Source organism: Perca fluviatilis, chromosome 3, assembly GCF_010015445.1.
Source record: "Perca fluviatilis chromosome 3, GENO_Pfluv_1.0, whole genome shotgun sequence".
In the NCBI taxonomy this organism is placed as follows: domain Eukaryota; kingdom Metazoa; phylum Chordata; class Actinopteri; order Perciformes; family Percidae; genus Perca; species Perca fluviatilis.
Genome location: NC_053114.1, coordinates 33,232,556 through 33,252,696, shown reverse-complemented (window position 1 = coordinate 33,252,696; position 20,141 = coordinate 33,232,556). Strand labels below are relative to the sequence as shown.

Here is a 20,141-nt window from a genome sequence, read left to right as displayed (position 1 = left end):
GGCAAGGTTACACTAAAAGTTCGTAATTTTCTCTTTTAGTCGTATTTATGACATTATTATCAGAGAAAGTGTAAGGGACAAGAGGAAGTTGTGAGTGAAAGGTTCATGTGCACATGCTGAAAGGTCACTATTTATTGGATGTCTATGGAGCTGGTGAATAAATGCCACAGTGAAACTGAAGAGCTGAGAGTTGGCCAACCTGTTTCATGCTTCATACCTTTTGGTCTATCCCTATCACACGCGCGCACACACACGCACACACACACACACACACAGGGGCGTCGGACTGGGGGGAAAAAGGGGACTGAGTACCCAGGGCCCAAAAAGATGCTAGAATGAATAGCTGTGGATGTGGGGAGGGGCCCATAGAGAATGCCTTTCTACAGGGCCCAGAATATTATCCTACGCCCCTGCGCACACACACACACACCTCTGCACACATCCTCAACAACAACAGTCATCTAGACCACTCTGGTTCTAACAACTGATTATAACAATTTACATTTGCCCCGCAGTGAGTTCCTTCTATTTCTGACAGTGCACAATCATGTTTGCAAAAGACAGATAATGCTATCAACAAAGCCAGATGTAGTGATCTCAGAGAGCATCATCTGTAGCCCCTCTATAAATCTGCCAGACTAAGAAGCCACGACAGGATTTTGAGAAAGCGCTATACATAGCAAACCATGATGTAATGGACATGCAATGTTAAAATCTTGCCCCCACCGACCCCAACTGAATTCCGATTTGGAGAGGAATTGTTAAAACATTGATGTAATGATCTTTTTTAGGAAAGGAGGCATAATGTGACATGGATTGCCAAAATACATGGAAATAAAACTGAATGGAAAAGTTTCCTTTGGATATCAAAGAAGCAAAGGCTAAAGAATCTTTTTTCTTCTATTTTTTTGAACGAGATTTCTGCCCAACAACGCGTTTGCACATTTTTCTGTATCTTCATCAGCATTACAGTAGAAGGTCCCCCTTCAGCCATCAGCAGTTGGGTAACATGTTTATGGGGGATTCACTGTATGATAGACTCACACGACACTCTCCCAGCCTCTGTAGTGTTTCCACACCCTATGTTCTTTGATCTCTCTGTACACACCTCGTCCAGAATATCCAGACCATGCTGAGGCAACTGTGTTTTCCAGCCCCTACACAGAGGACTGGCAGCCATACATGTCTATCACTGCAGGGTGTATGTTTGTGTGTGTGTGTGTGTGTGTGTGTGTGTGTGTGTGTGTGTGAGTGAGTGTGTGTGAGTGTGTGTAGGGTTTGTTTATGGGAATCAGTCATGGAATCAATCCATTCTGAAAGGCCGTACTGTGTGTCCATGTTGGGGGTTTAGGTTTAGGTTTAGGTTTAGGTCCTTCATTGTGAAATTAGTTTGTATAATAATTAATTTGTCTTTTAATAGTTTTTCTTATTTTGAAATACATTCTTCAGTAAATCTTGGTTTTTAAGTTGTGTCAGTGGGTCACGTCCCTGGCAAGAAAAGTGGAAAATGTGGGAGTTACGGTGGACTATGATGGATGGATGGAACAAAAAAAATTTAAATAGCTGATCGGCATGCGTAATATGACGAGTGTATGTGGTAACGAGAGAACATTTGGATTCATATCTTTGATCTTGATTTAGGGAGAACACTCTGAGGAAGCTGTAAATCATAGTACTGGTGCCAGTTCCAATCAGTTCGAAGAAAAGTTGTTTGTAGCTTGTTTACCCAGCAAAAAACAAGTACATGGTGAAAATAAATCCTTAAAGATTTGTTTTGATAGTTTTTAGTTCTCCCCTTACTCGTTAGTAACATTTTTACTTAACTGAGATTTGTTTGATCAGAAACAAAAATGTCAACAGGGTACCTATTTTCCAACAGAACACACATTTGTATATGAATCATGTTAAACCAAACCAACGCATCCCGTAAAGTACAGAGCATTTCAAATTCAACTGCTAATCACTCATTTGTGTGTATGAGAGAACGACTGTGTGTACGTGTGTGTGTGCATGCTTGTGTGAAGATAAGAACCCATAGCTCTTTGGCAGTCAGTGGGATCTGCCTATATAAGGCTGTTCTATTCCTATTGCTTCTCCTCTGGGGATCCAATGCAATTGTCGCTCACAGGACAATGCATGCTAGAGAGCCTGGTAGGTTTTACCATCTTATATTTCATCATATTTTTTTTAAAAGTCCATATAATTCTAAAGAACAAATAGGGGGAGTTATTGTAACTCCACACGTTCATGTTTGGAAAGTAACCTTGTGTGACTGAAAGACTGAGAGAATGTACTGCTCATATAAATGGACTTAAAAGTGAATGCGTCATTCTCCTGATTGACAGGCTCATATGATTCTCACTGTACACAGAGCTAAAAAGTTTGAGGAGAAGAGCAGCCAACTACTGACCACAAGTGGTCCCTCTCTTCTTTGAGCACATGTAATCAATTGGAAACAAAATGGAGAAAAAAAACGTCACCCTGTTTTTTTAAATCCTCTCTTCCTATTTGGACTTATTGTGGATTTTTCTTCTTCAGAAGGATTTTTCTTGTTAGATCTTTTACTAAATAGCTTCTAATTTTTTAGTGCTGGCATATTGTGTTTTGTAAAATAAATGGTCCATAGACAAGTTTTGGAAAGTGTGATGTGCTCTTGTGCCTATTTGCAGGCCAACTATAAATAGTCCAGCAGCCTACGCATGCTCATGTTTGATTGGAAATTGCAGTGCCTTAGGTCAGTGCCGTGGGGTATCTGTCAAAGGAGGGAGAGAAACTTGTGAATGGTGAGTTAACTTTATAAAATAGACTTCTGAATGTTGTTTATGTAAATACTGAATAGGGCAACTAGCCAAATAGGGCATTTTTTACAGAGCATCTCTTACTGATGTTTGTGTTTTTAATCTCAAACTATAGAAAAACACTTTTTTGAAAGTATACATTTCAATAGAACTTTATGTAATATAACTTCCTGTTGTGTTTTCATGTTTTAACTCCTTGTTCTCTTTCATATCTCAATAATTTCTCTGGAAAGCCAAAAGAAAAGTGACAACACAAACTTTTGTCCTCTGAAGAACTTTTTTCCCTTCTGAGTATTCCTTTTTTGGGTGAAAAATGGGTTCACGGAGGACGATGACACGCTCCTCTTCTAGCAATGGAAGATCCAGCGATGGGGATAATATCAGCGGGAGTAGCCGGCCTAGTGGTTGCAGCTACCTCTCTAACGTGAGGCCAGAGAACAGGTACGGATTCAACACTAACCTGGTGTGCTGTGCTAAAGTATCTGTTAAAAAACCCTATAGAGACCATGTTATTCCAACATCAGGACTTCATAATTTTCCAAACCTGGGACAGACCCATGTGGCATACTATTATTTTGTTTGTTGCCATGGTCACCAGAGTTTAAATAAACTGTTGATTAAGAATAGCATCTCAGTTACACACCATGGGCCCCATTTCACATCAAGCAATACACTAACTGCATGGAAAGATTTGTTCATGGAACAGGCAGTGTTGACCATATAGGTTCCACTCTTTAATGATACCTTAGTTCATAGGAAGAGGCTACAAAGAGTGTTTTGAGATAATAATAATAATAATCATAATAATATATATATATATATTTCTAGCCAGTGGCACAGGGCAGCCTTTACATTAACATTACCAAAGTAATCAGCTCCCTGATTTTCCCTTTTTTCTTTCAGAATATGCTGCTTTATTGGCTTCTGGAAAAATAAAGAAAACTAGACATTTGATTATTTGTCATCCTTTGTTGGCCTTTAACAAGACTTTTGCTAGTATGATTTACTCCACAACAATGTGTGATGTCACTGCAAAATGATATGTAAGGATAATTTTGTGGGAATGGATCAGATGTTGTTTCCAGCAGGAATTAGGACAAACACTTAGCCTGGATGCCAGCCGAACTTAGCCCCGCCCACAACATTCGAGGTCGGGAAGTTCCCATTCTGACTAGAATCTGAGTATGACCATGTCAGGCTAACAAACACTATGAGCACCCACAAAAAACTGAAATAATGAACAGGAAATGTAAGACACAATTTCCTGCAACACTGAAACAGTTGTAGCTTAAAAATATATTTAAGCTAGAACTAAATAGTTTTATTGTAAACATTGAATCTCCAACAAGATCAACAGCAGTATAGTGCATGCTGCAAGCCATATACTGTGTACAATACATAATTTAAGTGTGACTGTATTTAGTATGACTGTCTTTCTTTGTTTGCTTAATCATGAGTAACATGCAGTGAAGTGTAACAGTAACTGTGCACTGACCCAACACTGAAATGGATGTTAACACCAGACATGGATCAACTGCACGTCATGTATACAAGCGGCACGATTATGCTCTTATAATATGCATGAAAGCCAACATGAATTAGTATTAACATATGTGTGTTGATGTTTCTTCCACATTTCTACATGCAATGATGGGTTAATATTCTTGAACCATTATATTTATGGTGATGATGATGTTTCATTTTTATAATTAATGTCATATGGACTAATTCGACCTCTCTAAGGACACGCTAAATAGCTATTTATACTGAACTTCAGAAGTCAAAGATCACAAGAAATGCTTTCTTTTGTTTACATTACATTTACATTACATGTCATTTAGCTGACGCTTTTATCCAAAGCGACTTACAATTAAGTGCTTTCAACTGTGAAGGTTCAAACTCCAGACAACAAGTAGTAAGTGCAAGTACATTAGCATGTATAGTTAGCATTAGTATTTAAATAAGCAAAGCTACAAAGAAACATGAAAGTGCAGGTTCAAGAATTTTGTTTGTGGTCTGTAAAAAAAAAAATATGTTTAACATTCGCCTGTTTTTATTGCCTCTTGTAAGAACCAGATAACACTCAATAAGGACCAATCTTAGCCTAAATTCAGACTTGCCTTTCATGACCAAATCAGCACATGCTTAGAGAAATAGGTTTTCTTTTCCTTCAGTGTTCAATCATTACATGCTACTGTGGCTCCAACCAGGCCCCAACCACAATTCTCCCAATTTTGGATTGTCTTATTCCAACAACAGCCAAGATGGGTGGCGACCTGACTCAAAACGTTTGTTTACATCCTTTTGAAAACTATGAAACTATGGGTAACGTCACAGTCATTAAAGTCACGTCTTTCTACGGTGGTTGTTACAGAAATTATCGGTTTTAATCAGAAATTGTCTCTGAGCTGCATTACCTTCCATCATCAGCGCTTTAATGTGAAGGATGTCATCTAGAGGGAATGGAGGCAAGTTCTTAAGACAAAAATCACATCTGGTATTTTTTTTACACAAACTTCAGCTGTTAAAGGCTGCCATTTTTAATTCAGACAACCTTATACATAATTCCTGCAAATTATCTTTGCTCTTGAGTCTGGAAACTCATCTACACAAAACAATAATCCAGTATGTATGGAATAATGCTAAAATTACAAAAATAACTTGACTGATCAGCTCCATTGTCTTGCACAGGAGCACACTCTGCAGCGTGATGGCCCAGTTAACTGAGGAAACACAGCCCTCCTTTGAAACTACCCTCAAGTCAAAAGCTGTGTCTGAGAATTGCAATGTGAAGTTCTTTTGTGTGGTTACAGGTAATCACGGCTTCTCTGTAACACTTTGCAAGACCATACACCAGTTTATAAACTAATGGAAATGTATTACAGGGACACAAAAATAATGTTTTACCTCTGATATACACCTGGTTTCATGCATATTTAGCATCTGAAAAATATTCAGAAAGTCCACAAGACAAGTTCATTCTCTATTTAATGACTGTATTCTTCTGTACAGCACTTTGGTCAACTTTGGTTGTTTTGAAGTGTGTTTAAAAGATATCCAGATTTTTGTCTTAGTTTTTTTTTTCTTTTTCAGGATACCCTACTCCTCAAGTTACTTGGTATAAGGATGATATGCAGTTAGACAGATACTGTGGACTGCCTAAATATGAAATATTTCGCAATGGACAAAACTATTCCCTGCACATTTACAAGTATGTATGTTTGGAAACACTGAAATGATATCTGACTGCACTTGTTCTACCAAGATTGAAACAGTATTAGCCTGTTAAAACTTTAAGAAATTTGAATGACTACACATCGAAGGGCAATCTGATGGAGGCAACAAACCCATAGTGTATTATCTCCATCTTTCTGCTATGAAGTAGTCCAAAATACTAAGAGGGTGCCTTGACATTCTTGCCCAAATTAAGTAAACCTAATAATAAACAGCTTATCCCCTGAGCACAATTTAGCTAACACAGCAGTTTTACCTTGTCAGCAATGTTTACTTTTGTTTTTGTCAGGGATCTTGCTCAATATAATTTTAATTAAGGCAACTTAAATTGGGTTCTCTTTGCAGTTGCACTGTGGAGGATGCAGCTATATACCAGGCCTCAGCCAGCAACAGTAAAGGTATTGTGTCCTGCTCTGGGGTCCTGGAGGTGGGTGAAATGAACGAGTTCAAGATCCACCAGCGCTACTTTGCCAAGCTCAAACAAAAGGCAGAGAGCAGACGCAGGGAAGCGGAAGGTAAAGAAAACCAGGAGCCGATACGAACCATCAGTCCAGACCGCACGCAGAGGAAACGCCGTTCCACAATGGAGGCCTTTCTCAGCACACCAAGCTCCATGGAGGATGAGGGCAATGAACAGAGCCATCAGGCTGTAGTGGTAGAGACTGTGGCCCGGTTACAGGAGGCAACTGTGGAAGAGGTGGAGGAAAAGCCTGTCCCCATCGCTAATGGAGCTGTGTCTGCTGTAACTAATGGACAAACCATCAGTGAAAATGGCAACAAGAGCGGGACATATATTTATGACTCTGCCCAGAAAATTTTTACTGTTCACCAACCCAAAACTCCCTTTGTCAAAAAGAAGATTAAAATTTCCAACAGTACACCAGGAGAGCAGGCATCTGAGGAGAGGAGGGCAATAAATGAGACCTTAACCTCTGTAGCTATAGCCTGCACAGAGTCAGTACAGTCTGAGGGGAATTCAGAAGAGTTTATGGAAGTAGAGAACACTGATAGTTCATCAGCTGTGGATTCAGACTGCAGAAACATGACAGAACAACGTCAGAAAGCAGAAACAGAGGAAGTATTGTTAGCTAAAAGGCCTTTAAAGAATGAAAACATATGTGTTGAGGTAGCTGTGCCTTCACAGAAAGAACAGCTCACTGCTTCAGTACCCCCAGCTGCTCTTACATCTACAAGTCATAAGACTGTGTCAGAAACTGAAGGTAAAAAAGCTGCAAAGCATGAGAAGGAAGCTGGAAGCAAAGATACAGAACAAAATGTGGCAATGCAGAACCAAAGTCCTCACTTATCCTCAACAGAAGGACAGTCAGGTGCTGCAGCAGAACCTCAACAACCCCTAAGCATAGTTAAAGGGAACATTTCTAAAACAGAACATGTTACAGTCATGGATGTTGGCGAGAAGTCAAAGACTTCCACGGGTGGATGTTTACCACAAGGAGAGCCGGTGAACGCACCGTGTGAAAACAGGAATGCTTTACCTCAGTGTCCACATAAACAGCCTGGAGATCAGCTGTCTGCGAAGGAAACAAGCCCCCGCCAAAATAATGTGTCTGTGTCTGCCGTGCTGAATGAGGTGAGCAGCAAGCCCTTGCATTAGTTCATGAGTCCTTTTGCTGCCAACACAGGCCTCATCAGTAACACAAGCATCCTGGAGCTATTTATAGCTTTTACAAGTATGCCCCACTGTGTGACAAGAATTAAATGACGCACATGTTGACAGATCATGCAACAGGTAGATTAATGCAGTACATTTAATTTGTTAGTTCAAAGGGAGAATTGCATTATTTCTTAGGATATAAACGTAACGTTATATTTTTTCAAATTTGGCAATCTGAAAATACTAGTATGTGAACTAAGCAGATTTTCTCTAAAGTTCGACATTTTGGGAAATAGATTGTTCGCTTGCTAGATGAGAAGCTCTATACCACTGTTGAGCCAAGGGGAGGTGCAGAAGTTTTGTTTTCCCTCAGACTACTTAAATTAAAATATGCTGAAAGGTTATCATGAAGCTTTTGACCAACAATGTCAAAATTACACTGCCTACCACAGCTTTAAACAAATGAAATATAACATGTTAATTTGTGAGCTTCAGAGGTTTTGGTAAATAGATTTTTGGACAGTGGTGAGCTAACTGTTTCCTCCTGTTTCAAGTGCTAGGCTAAGCTACTTAGGGCTACAGCTGTTGGCTGTAGCCTTAGACCATATATAAATACAGGAGGCCTATATCATCATCATCATCATATGTAGGGTCATTTGGCAAATTCCTTAAATCAGCACTTGTTTTGCTATTTGAAATGTGAATGTTTATTGTCCACTGCTTATGCAATTGCCCTGACTCCAGCAGCATGGCTGAGTGCTGACGGCACTGAGAGCTGAGACAAAACACTGCACAGCTGAAGCACCTCTTAAAATGATTCGCATTCCTTTCTGGACACACTTAAATGTAAAATAGCCACCTTACTTGTGAAAAGGCTTCACAGTGTCAGAGTTAGATAGAATGGAGGGAAGGAAAACATGCAGAAATTAGCAAAAATGCACATTTATTTATGTATTTTATAACAACACTGCAGACTATGTTCTAAGTAGTTTGAAGTTTTGCTTTTTGAAGGAACACAGGGGCGGAAACGAGAATAACCCTTGAGCTATCATAGCTTATCTCATCCATGATGGAATGACTTATCACACAGGGAACCTCTCCTGCTAATTTAACCTCAATTACAATCTTTGTGGGTATTTAAAGCTCAACAAACATGCTTGTATGGCACAGATGTATGAAAGAGAGAGCAGTGTGCTCACGTTTCACTATATAATATATCAAATATATCACTACAGTACAATTTTTCAGTGTCACGGCAAAAAGTTAAGCCTCACTGTTAGTTAATGTGCTGGATTTGGATTCTAGGTCAAGATGAATGGATATGTCAATATGGATTTTAGAACTGTTTTCATATTCAAAATGTAAAAGGAAATGATTTAAGAAATATCCTAGTTTGTATACAGGCTTACTAACATGAATGCAAACACTAATATGACAGGGATCCAAGCTGTTGAACCTCTGTCACTGAGAGCCATGTGAACATTGCATAATAGGTGAAGTAAAGATTTCTTGTTCATCACTAACTATATCGTTTCTCTGGTTCACACATTTCTTTTTGCTCCAGGGTCTTTCCATTCTATTCGCTGTTTGTTGCTGGTTACGCTGTTGCTGTTTATAAAATTACATGTGTTTATCTGTGTTCTGAAAAGCCAGGGATAAGTGAATAAGTATTTACAGCATGGAAACCTCTGCTTGTATTTTGCCCCAAGGTTACACAGGCCCATACAACGATGAGCAGGAATGATGCACCTGTCAGCATTGAGCTTCCACCCAACCAGATGGACGTGCAACCACCACAAAAGACTCTATCAGAGAGAGAGACCACGACAGATGACATCCAGACCCCTTCATTGCACAGTGGTCTACAAGTAGCAATGGACAAAATGACACAGGACACATGGGATCATTCCAGGGGATCAAATGAAAGCCATACAGTCCTTTTTACAGACCTACAGAAGTCAACCCTCCAAAGCCCCGGTGGTGGTGAGAACACCCAAGGGTGTAACGTTTCTTCCAGCGCCCAGCAAAGCCAAGTTGATACAGCTATAAAAACCTTTGAAGGGACAGAAATACAAGTTAGTGAGAAGGTAGAGGGTAACGAGGTAGGTGAGTTACTAGTGCAGTCTGACATTGTGGCCCCAAATGAGAAGAAAGTTGAGATGGAGACTGAAAGTGCTGCTCTGCATATAATAGAACACACTGAAACAGAAATCACCAAAGGTGCAGCAGATAAAGACACTAATGCTATCATTGTGGATGTATGTAATAAAGAAACTGAGAAGAATGAGCATATATTAAAAATGGCGGAGGGAACTAGTTCAGCATTAAATAATCTGAAGTCATCTCGATATGAGCCTGCTATCCCACTCCTAACAAAAACTCAAAAAAACACAAACATATCCGAACTCCAGATTAAAGACTTCCAGGAAATTCACAAACCTGTAACAAAAGTCATATCTGTAGCTGAACTTTTGAGATCACAATTAAAGGCTCTTGACTCTACACTAGAAAATTCTGTGACCGCCATAGCGGTCAATGCTGGCTTTGTACAAGATCTAACTACAGCTGTGACAAAAACATGTGATGAGTTAAAAGAGGATGGCAGCAAACTGGAAGTGAAGAAGTCTGACAAGAAAACTGAGACAAGTATTACTCCTCCTAGGAACATAAAGGAAACCCTCATGGAGGTTTATAATCAACTATATAAAACGGATCAGGAACAAATTCAGTCTCAAGGTGCAACTTCACCGCCTGTTCAGGCTTTACAAAAACCTCTTGTAATCCCACCCATCTCTGTCGTAGACACTTGCACCACTATAGAGACTGCAGGACTTCAGGACAGTGACAAAAGATATAATGAAGGTTTTTTAAACATTGGACAGGAAACTGGAGCATCTACTATGGTTCCTCTGAAAGATTGCCCTGTTGTATTGCTTTCTGGGAGTGAAAATGTCAAACACAATTTTCCCCCTTCGACTTCTGAGGACGAACTTACCAAAAGACTTACATGTGGAACTGTCAGTCCAGAACCTGGGACTCCACTTGCAGTGATAAAGGCCAGCAGTCAAAAGGTAAATATTACAGTTTTGGAGCATGCCAAAGGTGACCCTGTTCAAAGCAAGGACATGTTAACCTCAGAAACACAACTAAACAGCAAAACTGTAAAGGGGATTCCTGAAATGAATTCCACAACACTAGATCAATACAAAATAGAAGAATATGACACAAAGAACTGTTCTTTGCAGAGTGCAAAAAGGATTCCCACTAAAAGTGTACTTGGCACAGATACACAAGAGGAAGAGGACAGTTCTATGGTTGAGGATTTTCCAAGGACTGACTCCTTCAGCAATCCAACTCCTGAGGCTAGTCCATTGTTAAAGAAAAGAGAGAGTGTTTCTCCCATTCCTTCGGCTACTCCACAAGAGCTGGCATCTGGGGCCAGACGCAAAATACTAGTACCTAAGGCCAAACCTGAGGAGGCCTCAGAGGCCACATCACCAGTTGATAACCAAATTCAGAAAAAGGAAGTTCCTACAGAGAACAGCAAGCTTTTTGCAAGTCCTGTGACCTTCTCTACGTCTCCAAGCCTGTCACGACGGTCACCTCTGCTTCAGAGGCGTGGGGAGCAAACGTCCCCTGGAGAAAGGCGTTCTCCGCTCTTAAGCAGGAGGAAGACGACATCTGAGACTCAAGCACCAAGCCGGCCGCCTGCTGAGGAGCTCCACAGCCCCATAACTGAGGTGAAACCTGCAGAGAAGGACAAGCATGACCCATTCAAAGGTAAAATATGTCAACATTAGTGCATGTTTATGTGGTATTATGCGTATATTAATCAGTATGACATTTTGACACAGGCATGGGGTTACAGTGAATATAGTTATCGGTTTATTATATACTTTAGAGCTATAGTGCGTAGTTTCTGTCATCCCCATGAGGAATTGTAAGTAATGACAACAACACTGTTGGTGCATCCACATGACGCAAGTCTTTGGTGATCGCGCACCACCCCCACCCGGCCTCCAGGTGAAGAGATTTTTTAATTTGTACGTCCTCTTCATCTTCAAAGCTGAACGCTGCTGTTGTCCTTTCTTGGCGGTGACGTAAAACTGCGTGCAAAAATCATACATAGACATACTGAGAAATACAGAGAGAGTTTTGTATCAACACATTGGCAATGGCTTGAATGTAACAGATGTTCATTAATATAAAATACAGTATATACGCACTATAGCTTTAAAGCAAATAAACCTTTGCTATGTAGCATATATATAGCACATGCAGTATATATCAGACTGGATACATCAGGTTGCTTGATAGTTAGAAGATAGGGAAGTTTCCTTACCATGTTGTCCGTGTCGGGTCTCTTTTCCCACCAGCTCCTCAAGTTATTCGTAAGATCAGGGGCGAAACCTTCGCAGACGCTTCAGGACACTTGAAACTGTGGTGCCAGTTCTTCAACGTTCTTAGTGACTCTACAATCAAATGGTACAGAAATGAAGAGAGGATTGCTCAGATTATAAAAAAGTAAGTTTCCAGAGTGACTCGAAAGTAAATCTGCAGTTTCACAAGAATTTGAACATAGTCTTAGCAAGAAATATATCTGTGGTAATTTGTTTGTTTCTCAGTGCAGGGGATGAAACTCAGGTCAATCTTGCCATTGTTCAGGCATCATGCAAAGACTCTGGTGTTTACGGATGCACAATCACAAATGAATATGGAACCGACTCCACAGATTGTCTTCTTAGTGCAGATAGTATGTACTCTTTTATCTTACATTTGGCATAAAATAAACGTTTTTCCTTGAATTCTTTCCTTGCATTACTGGGTCGCGACAAGTCTCATTCTGTCTTCTCTCTCACTGTGTTGCAGTTTTGGCTGGAATGTCCCTACGTGAGGACCTTGGTGGTAAGATGAGATTTTACATGTTAAGATCACAGTTTTTCCAGTGTCAGAGCCCAAATGCTTTTCTGACTGCCATTCTTACGTTCTTCTGTACGCAGTTGGAGAGGAAATCGAAATGACACCCATGATATTCAACAAGGGTGTGGCTGATTCTGGTGTCTGGGGTAACAAATTATTTGGCCGTATAATGATGCAGGAATCTCATATTGGTGATGGCTGTTCTCATAAAGTCTGGAGGGCAAAAGTCATCTATGGTCTGGAGCCTGTGTTCGAGTCTGGAAACACATGTATCATTAAAGTGCGCAACCCCATTGCCTATGGAGGCAAAGCAGAAAGCTGTCTTATAGACAGGAACCTCGACATTATCAAGCAGGTACATAAGAAAAGTTTGATTTTGTAATTTATTTGCATCTTCTTAAATTTAAATGTCATTAAATGAACTAACAAATCCAGCATTAAAGTGAATCAGTCTTGTGTCATTCTTGCCACCCACATAGGATTACTGAGGCATTAATCAAAAGAAGATTAAATAAATGTACTGATTTAAGTTGAGCTTATCTTTACTGGCTTTTCTCCAATGTTCTGCATACAGGAGTGTAAAATTCAGAACTTGGCTCGTGAATACTGCAAAATCTTCTCAGCAGAGGCAAGAGTGATTGAAAACTTTGGCCCCTCTCTTGAGTAAGTACAATCAGTTAACTCCTTATCAAATGCTAACATCCTCTTGAGTATTATTTACAGTACATGGAACATAAAAGTCATTAACAGCATGCCAATCTATGTCACACAGGGTGATTCCAGTCTACCTGATGTACCGACCAGCAAATACAGTCCCTTATGCATCAGTAGAGGCTGATCTGACAGGAGTCTATCAGAAATACTCTGTCCTGGATGAGACAGGCAGAATAGACATGAGGTCTGGCTCTGAGGCGGAGCAGAAGTGCTGTGCACTGCAGCACTGGATCTTTCAGTGGACCAATGGCAATCTGCTACTCACTCGGCTAGAAGGTAGGCTGATGCTCGAATGCAACAGGGCAATGTGAAAGTTATGTTTTCCCTAAATTTGTGGCTAAAATATTTAAGAATATGATGATGTTTTGGTCACCTCCTATTTTAACCTCCTAGTTTATCCTACAACATGACAAACATTCACATTTACAAAGTTTGTGTTAAAATCAGTGAGCGTGTGAAGCTTAAAATTGGTTGACAGATTACACACCTTACCATAGCAAATGTGCTAAAATATTGCTTGCAATAGGGAGAAGTGTGCTGAGGTACTTAAAACTTTGCTAACCTTCTCAACCCTTAATGTGTATTTTAAACACCTTCAGGTCCATTACACACAATTTGTTATGCAGAATTTACAATAAAATAAGAATTTTATGCAGTTTTAAATTTTTTTCTCCCTCTTATAATTTAAGTACCAGATTTAATGTGGTGACAGTTCAAATTGCATGTCTGTCACATTTGAATAATGTTACCTGAACAACAGAAAATAAAGTAATTGCGTGGGGTTGTTTTGCAGGTGTTGGCACCAAGATCACCAATGTCGGGATTTCAGTCAAATCGACAGGGTTAGTATATTTGTGTTGTTTCTGTAAATGATGCTGTGAAAAACTCATTTTACAGGTAATTTGCATTTATACTCGTCACGACTGTAAGATTTGTTGTGTGTTGTGTGTTGCTGCAGGCATCAATTGCTGTCTGTTGAAGGGAATCCCAAAGTTTTTGAGCAATTTGTCTCCCAGCACCAGTGTAACTATTTCTGTGGTCTGCTCAGCCTGAGGTCACTAAAGGTCATAGACTCTTTATTGACGCCAATGAAGCCCAAGGGCTCCAAGAGCCCGTTACTTCAACGCAAAATGGCTGCTGGCTCCTCCAGCCCTCAGATTGGCCGGAAAGCTGCTGGCAGCCCCCGACTGCCCAGGAAGACTGAGCCAGAGGGCAGAAAGACCCCCACAACACAAAAAGCTGCTGATGCTCCCAAAGATGTTAATCACAAAATTATCACTCAATAAGACATGAAAGATCTCACATTTATTCATTGGAGCAGTATTCTGATCAAATGCCATTGATTTTCTACGTGATGAAGTCCTAAACCAGAAATGGTTCTCTGTTGGGTATGTATCAGCAAAACAGCCCAGGAGGAAGAGACAGAAAGAAGGCTGATATACTTCTATGAGAGGGGCATACAACCATTCAGATACCAGGAAAGAGATTAATAATAATAATAATAATAATAATATGACTTAACTATTTAATTTTAACAGCCACCATTCCTTGCTATTTTCACTTATTGTGGATTGATGCCCTCACGTGTTGTGGTGTTTTTATATTGTAGCCTTCATTCAACCAATCTTAGGGTTGAAACTACAGCGCAGTAGCAAGTAATAACTTTCCTGGGTTTGTATTCTATCAATCCCTGTACCGTTGTAGGTCACAGATTGTGAATCCCAATCTCAGGTCAGCGTATTTGTACTAAATGAATGTGCAAGATAAAAAAAATTGAACTGAAGTGGTATTATATGTAGTCTTAGTGTCCTTGTAAATGGAAAAGCACAATCATGTATCTGTTGTAGTCACCCTTTTGAGAATGTAGAGCAGTTATTATGTCAATTAAACCATAACAGATACACACTACTGCACATTTTTAAGGCTGGGAGAAAACAACCTATATTTTTTCAGAATTGTATCAAGCCAAATAGCTTCACATGAAACTGTTGTAAAGTGGCAAAAGGTGCTGTGCTTTTATACTGTAACTGTTTACTTGCTGTTCTACATTGCACTGCATTTTTAGAAACTGCACCTTTGAATGCAACTGGCTGTAAAATAAAAGATATGATTTTGGCTTGTACATTTGGAGACACTGTGAAAGTGCATGCTATTTCAATTTTGAGTGTCATTCTTAATAGAAATTAGCATATCGTGGAGTGGGCTGAATCACTGTAATGAAAGCCATTCCACTCCGTCTATCTGACATCAGCAGTCACTCACTATCATGTAGAAAGATAAGTAACCCGGTGTTATCTCAGTGACTCCTATTATCTGAGAGGACTACGTCCAAGTCGTCATTATACTGACATAAACCCGTTATTTATAGCATTTCTAGGAAAATGATTGCCATATTTGGGCTGATTCCTATAGACTATTTTATAAATATATATATATATATATATATACATATATATATATATATATGTATATATTTAGCAACACTTTATCAATATTTTTTCAGCTATATCAAAATTTTACAAAAGATGTAAAGCTAATCTACTTTGCCGTAGACAGCAAATTAATATCCTACAGTATCCTATCTGTCCAGTAACAACTACGTGGAGCAACACAAACACAGCCGTCTTGGAACACACAAAAGTGCACAAATACGTCAACGGGGATCAACAAAGATTAAAACAAGAGTAAGGGTCCACAGCCATATGAGCTGCTCTGTGACTATATAGGTGCAACAATGCTTCGATCTTAAATGTTAACATGCTAATATTTAGCATGTAATTTTGGTTTAACAGATCTCAATTTTAGTTTAGCGTTTCAGCATGCTAAAATTTGTTAATCAGCACTAAATACAAAGCACAGCTGAAACTGAGGGGGGATGTCTTTCGCAGGTATTAAGTTTAATGATGGCACTGGATTCAAAAATAGAGGGATCACCAAAGTTATTATGAATCATCCTGAGGAGGACATCAAGGTGTTTACAATCCATCCAATAGTTATTGAGACATTTCACTAAAACCAACAAATACAGTCAGGAGGTCACCAAAGTCAGTAGGATTAATCCTATGTGAACAATGGATGTCTGTACAAGATTTCATGGCAATCCATCTCATAGTTGTTGAGATATTTCAGAGATATTTGTAGTCTGACTGCTTCCATGGCTAAAAAAAAGGCATGGCATGTTCACCCATAGATCCAGAATAATTTGTGTTCATATAATATATATACACTTGGAATAAATACACTACAGGATTCATCACGTTATGCTGTAGGATCTTATGAATATCTAACATGAGAAGAGACATTGTGGGTAGTGTAAGAAAAAAAAGATCCTTCTTTAAGCCATTGCATGCTTAACAGCGATACCACCCCCTGGGTGTAAATCAGATTCCTTCAGAGATATTAGAGAATGAAGTGTTGCTCGCAACCAGTGTGTGTTTACAGGGTGAAAGGCTAACTTCATCATGATAATCATTTGTGATTCAATAGTGAGTCATCGTTTATGTAAGCGGTGGCCCCTCACGCACAAGTGTGTGCAGTGCCAGAAGCTATGTATGCCTAAGAGTTAAAAAAAAAAAAAAAAAAAAGTTCACTTAGTGTAACTTCTGATGTTGTCAGGGTCAGATGCTGCTTACAGAAGGAAGATGTGACAGGCTTTTTTGTGGGGTAGCTGATGCTTCTGTTATATAGTCTATATTTCTTACACTCTACTTTGTTATAATCTGTGACCCGTACATAACAATTTGTAACAAAATGCACAGTAGGCCTGTGCCTGATATTGACTTGAAAAGCAGGTCATAACACTTGCAATAGGCTACTACAGCATCATCATGAATTATAGATAATGGCATTCACAGACTTTCCGGTGTGTTCAATGTCTGGGGCGAAGAAAAACAATCATCTGTAACAATGACAACAAACCTGTATTTAAATGTCAATAGAACAAAACTGCATGACATCTGGCCCACGTGTCTCATTTAGTCATTGATTTCCACCACGTCCACAGGGCGCTGAAGCTGGTGCTCTCCATTCATGACTCTATTTAGAAGACGTGGCTGGATTTGTGGACCAGCCACACGGAAGGTATCGTAGATCAACAGACTGGATGTAACGTAACTGAGGTGTGATTACAACATGGAGAAGATTGGACCTATCACGAGACAACACACTCCTGCCACCTACTGTTAGTTCAATCACCGCACCATTGATGAAAACAAGACAAGTAAAACAACTTTACTTACATTTTTTAAATGATGTCTGATTTTAGTTGACTAAACTTTCTATGGCGATATTGAGGTGAATCAGGAAAGAGGTTAAATACATTTCCCACAGTCACATCTGTCAATGCTAAATATGACTGCTTTTACAGATTTCACATTGGAGGGTTTGATGGGCCAAATATTTAGTCACTGAGTAGCAGTTTTCAAATGGCAATGAAGAACAAGTAGAGGTATAGTTTTATTTTATTCCAAAAAGTGACATACTCATCACAAAATATACACAGAAATAAAAGTATTAATATTATAAAGGTAGGTCAAGGGTTATAGCCACATCACTGAGTGGCAAAATATGTAAAATCAATACTATTTTTCAACTCAAATCATATCATGCGCCATGTTCACTTTGTAAGATCAGATCTCTTTACATAGTCAGTATCTTGTCTATTAGAAAAATTACATTTGTCTCAGAGAAATAATGTCAGACAATGACACATATTTTAATCCAAATTAGATTCCTGCAAGGAGTTACAGAAAAAATTATGAGCGAAGCTTGGAAATTACAGAAAAAAGATGCATTGGCACAGCTCTTCCTGCTGCACTGAGTAGCTCTGGCCGAACGCTATAAAGAGCACTGAATCACTCACAGTAATCTCAGCATTAATACCCATGATAAGACGTAGCAAATTAAAGAATTGTAAGTCCTTAACTGTAGAAATTGTGTGTGTGTATAGGCCTAAGTCATTGCCATTGCATTTAATAGGACATATTGTTGAGATAATGTGAAGACCTCACACTCGGTCTTTAGCACATTAAACACTTTCAGTCTCACATTCAGGCTCATTATGTGGCAACATGTAAAAATATGCAAAGACCTTATTTCATTTTGACCACCTCGTACGGTAATATTATAAAATAACATCTCTACATTCAGCCAGACATTATTTGTACAATATCAGAGGCACAATGAGGATGCACAGTCGATAAGATCTCATTCAATCGAATGGAGAAAAAAAAACGAGGAAAAACAGAAACAGTGACAAGTGTGGTATCTAAGACCCAAACTCTCACAAGGCTGCCTGTTATTCTGACCTCTCATTGTTGTGCCTGACTGACCTCAATTACCATTGGCAGGCCAGGGTAGTTGTGACCATTTTGGCAGATTATATGAAAATTATCACACGTCCCTAAATGCCACAGACTAGTTGGCATTTGAAAAAACTTTTATCTCCAGTACGCCAAAAGTCCCAGGCTGCCATTGGTCTCGGTGCCATTGCTAAGTTGACTGTCAGTGCTAAATTAATCTACCATATCACAGCAAGCTATTGCTGACTACAAAATAATTACATTCTGATGCATATCTCAGGTTATTTCTTTTCATGGGGAACATAAAGGCTTAATCTGAATAAAATCAGTTTTGCCTAAATGCTGTAGTGTATGCACGTAGTGCTGTTCAATAGGGTTCATAAATCCTCCTTTCAAAAACTGCATAGAAAGAGGAGATGTGCATACTAGATGAGTCTGAAACAGTCATCAATATGCTGCTAAATCTGCTCAATTATGTTTTGCATAAAGCTCACCACAGACACTTCTTGTGACATCTGCAATATCTACAACAAATCAATCCAGATTTATCAGGGGTATTCCTATCTAAGATGCATTGTGGACAACCTCTAAACAACTTTAATGGTTTTCAATATCGCTCAGTGCTCTTGGTGGTATGTAGTTAAAAAAACTCAATCAAAACATGAGCCTTTAATTTCATTAGGAGAATAATTGGAACCACTTCACAACTTCTGTCCTCCTCTGCTCAGAGGGTTGCAGTGAAAATTATAATGGATATACAGCAACTACAGCTTCCTCTGTATGAAGCATGGCAAATGTATCACCAAGACACAACAGTTCACAACAATCTGAGGGAGCAAAGCCATCAGAAAACAACTGTGAAATTCAGTTTGGCATATAGCATTCACACTCTGCTTTTAGATTAAGCATATATGGAAGTATGACTTTAGACAAATTTCCATTACATAATGCTCTTTTAGGAATATATAAGAAAAAACAAAATTGTTGAATCCAAAGAGTACTTTTACGTTAGAAACTGCCCAAGAGAAGCACAAACATTAATGAGCAACTGAACTCTGCAGCGTGTGGGAACTTGACAGCTGCCATTGTTCCATAAGTGCACTTTCATGCATGCAGCACAGATTGCACAGAAGAAAGTTTTGTTACAAAATTACGTGTAAAATGTTCAATTTTTTAATCTGATGATAACACACAACTGTAAATGATTTGAGGTTTAATATGTCCTTTTTTGGTTGGTTTGACAGAGTGGATCATCTGTATTTTATAAATCTTACTCAGGGGACAAAAATTAATGTAATACTTTCAGGATACTCCTTTATGAATACACTTGTTTTACCCACCAACAATTATAAACATACAGTATTAATGTTTTTCTTCAGTAGAGAAATGGAAAACTTAAGATAAAGATCTCTAAAGATAGAGCTTTTTATTTTAAATCTTTCCTTGGGGTTACAATTTATTGTAACATAAATTTCCAATGTTATAACATGGGCGCTGTCATTATTGATTAGTATCTGTACATGTGTGTCCCTGCAAACACGTGTCCCTAGGAAAAGTGTT

General features: G+C 39.0%; 1 protein-coding gene across 1 annotated transcript; it reads left to right on the top strand.

The window, feature by feature from the left end:
- The first annotated feature begins 2,090 nt into the window (after positions 1-2,090).
- On the top strand, positions 2,091-15,403 carry alpk3b (alpha-kinase 3b). Its single transcript, XM_039795953.1, has 15 exons — positions 2,091-2,151; positions 2,670-2,783; positions 3,032-3,239; positions 5,490-5,611; positions 5,892-6,009; positions 6,378-7,623; positions 9,357-11,427; positions 12,024-12,171; positions 12,273-12,400; positions 12,517-12,552; positions 12,648-12,922; positions 13,142-13,230; positions 13,340-13,557; positions 14,075-14,123; positions 14,240-15,403. The coding sequence occupies exons 3-15, from the start codon at positions 3,112-3,114 to the stop codon at positions 14,565-14,567; spliced, it is 4,956 nt and encodes a 1,651-aa protein (XP_039651887.1). The 5' UTR covers positions 2,091-2,151; positions 2,670-2,783; positions 3,032-3,111; the 3' UTR covers positions 14,568-15,403.
- Positions 15,404-20,141: the final 4,738 nt, after the last annotated feature.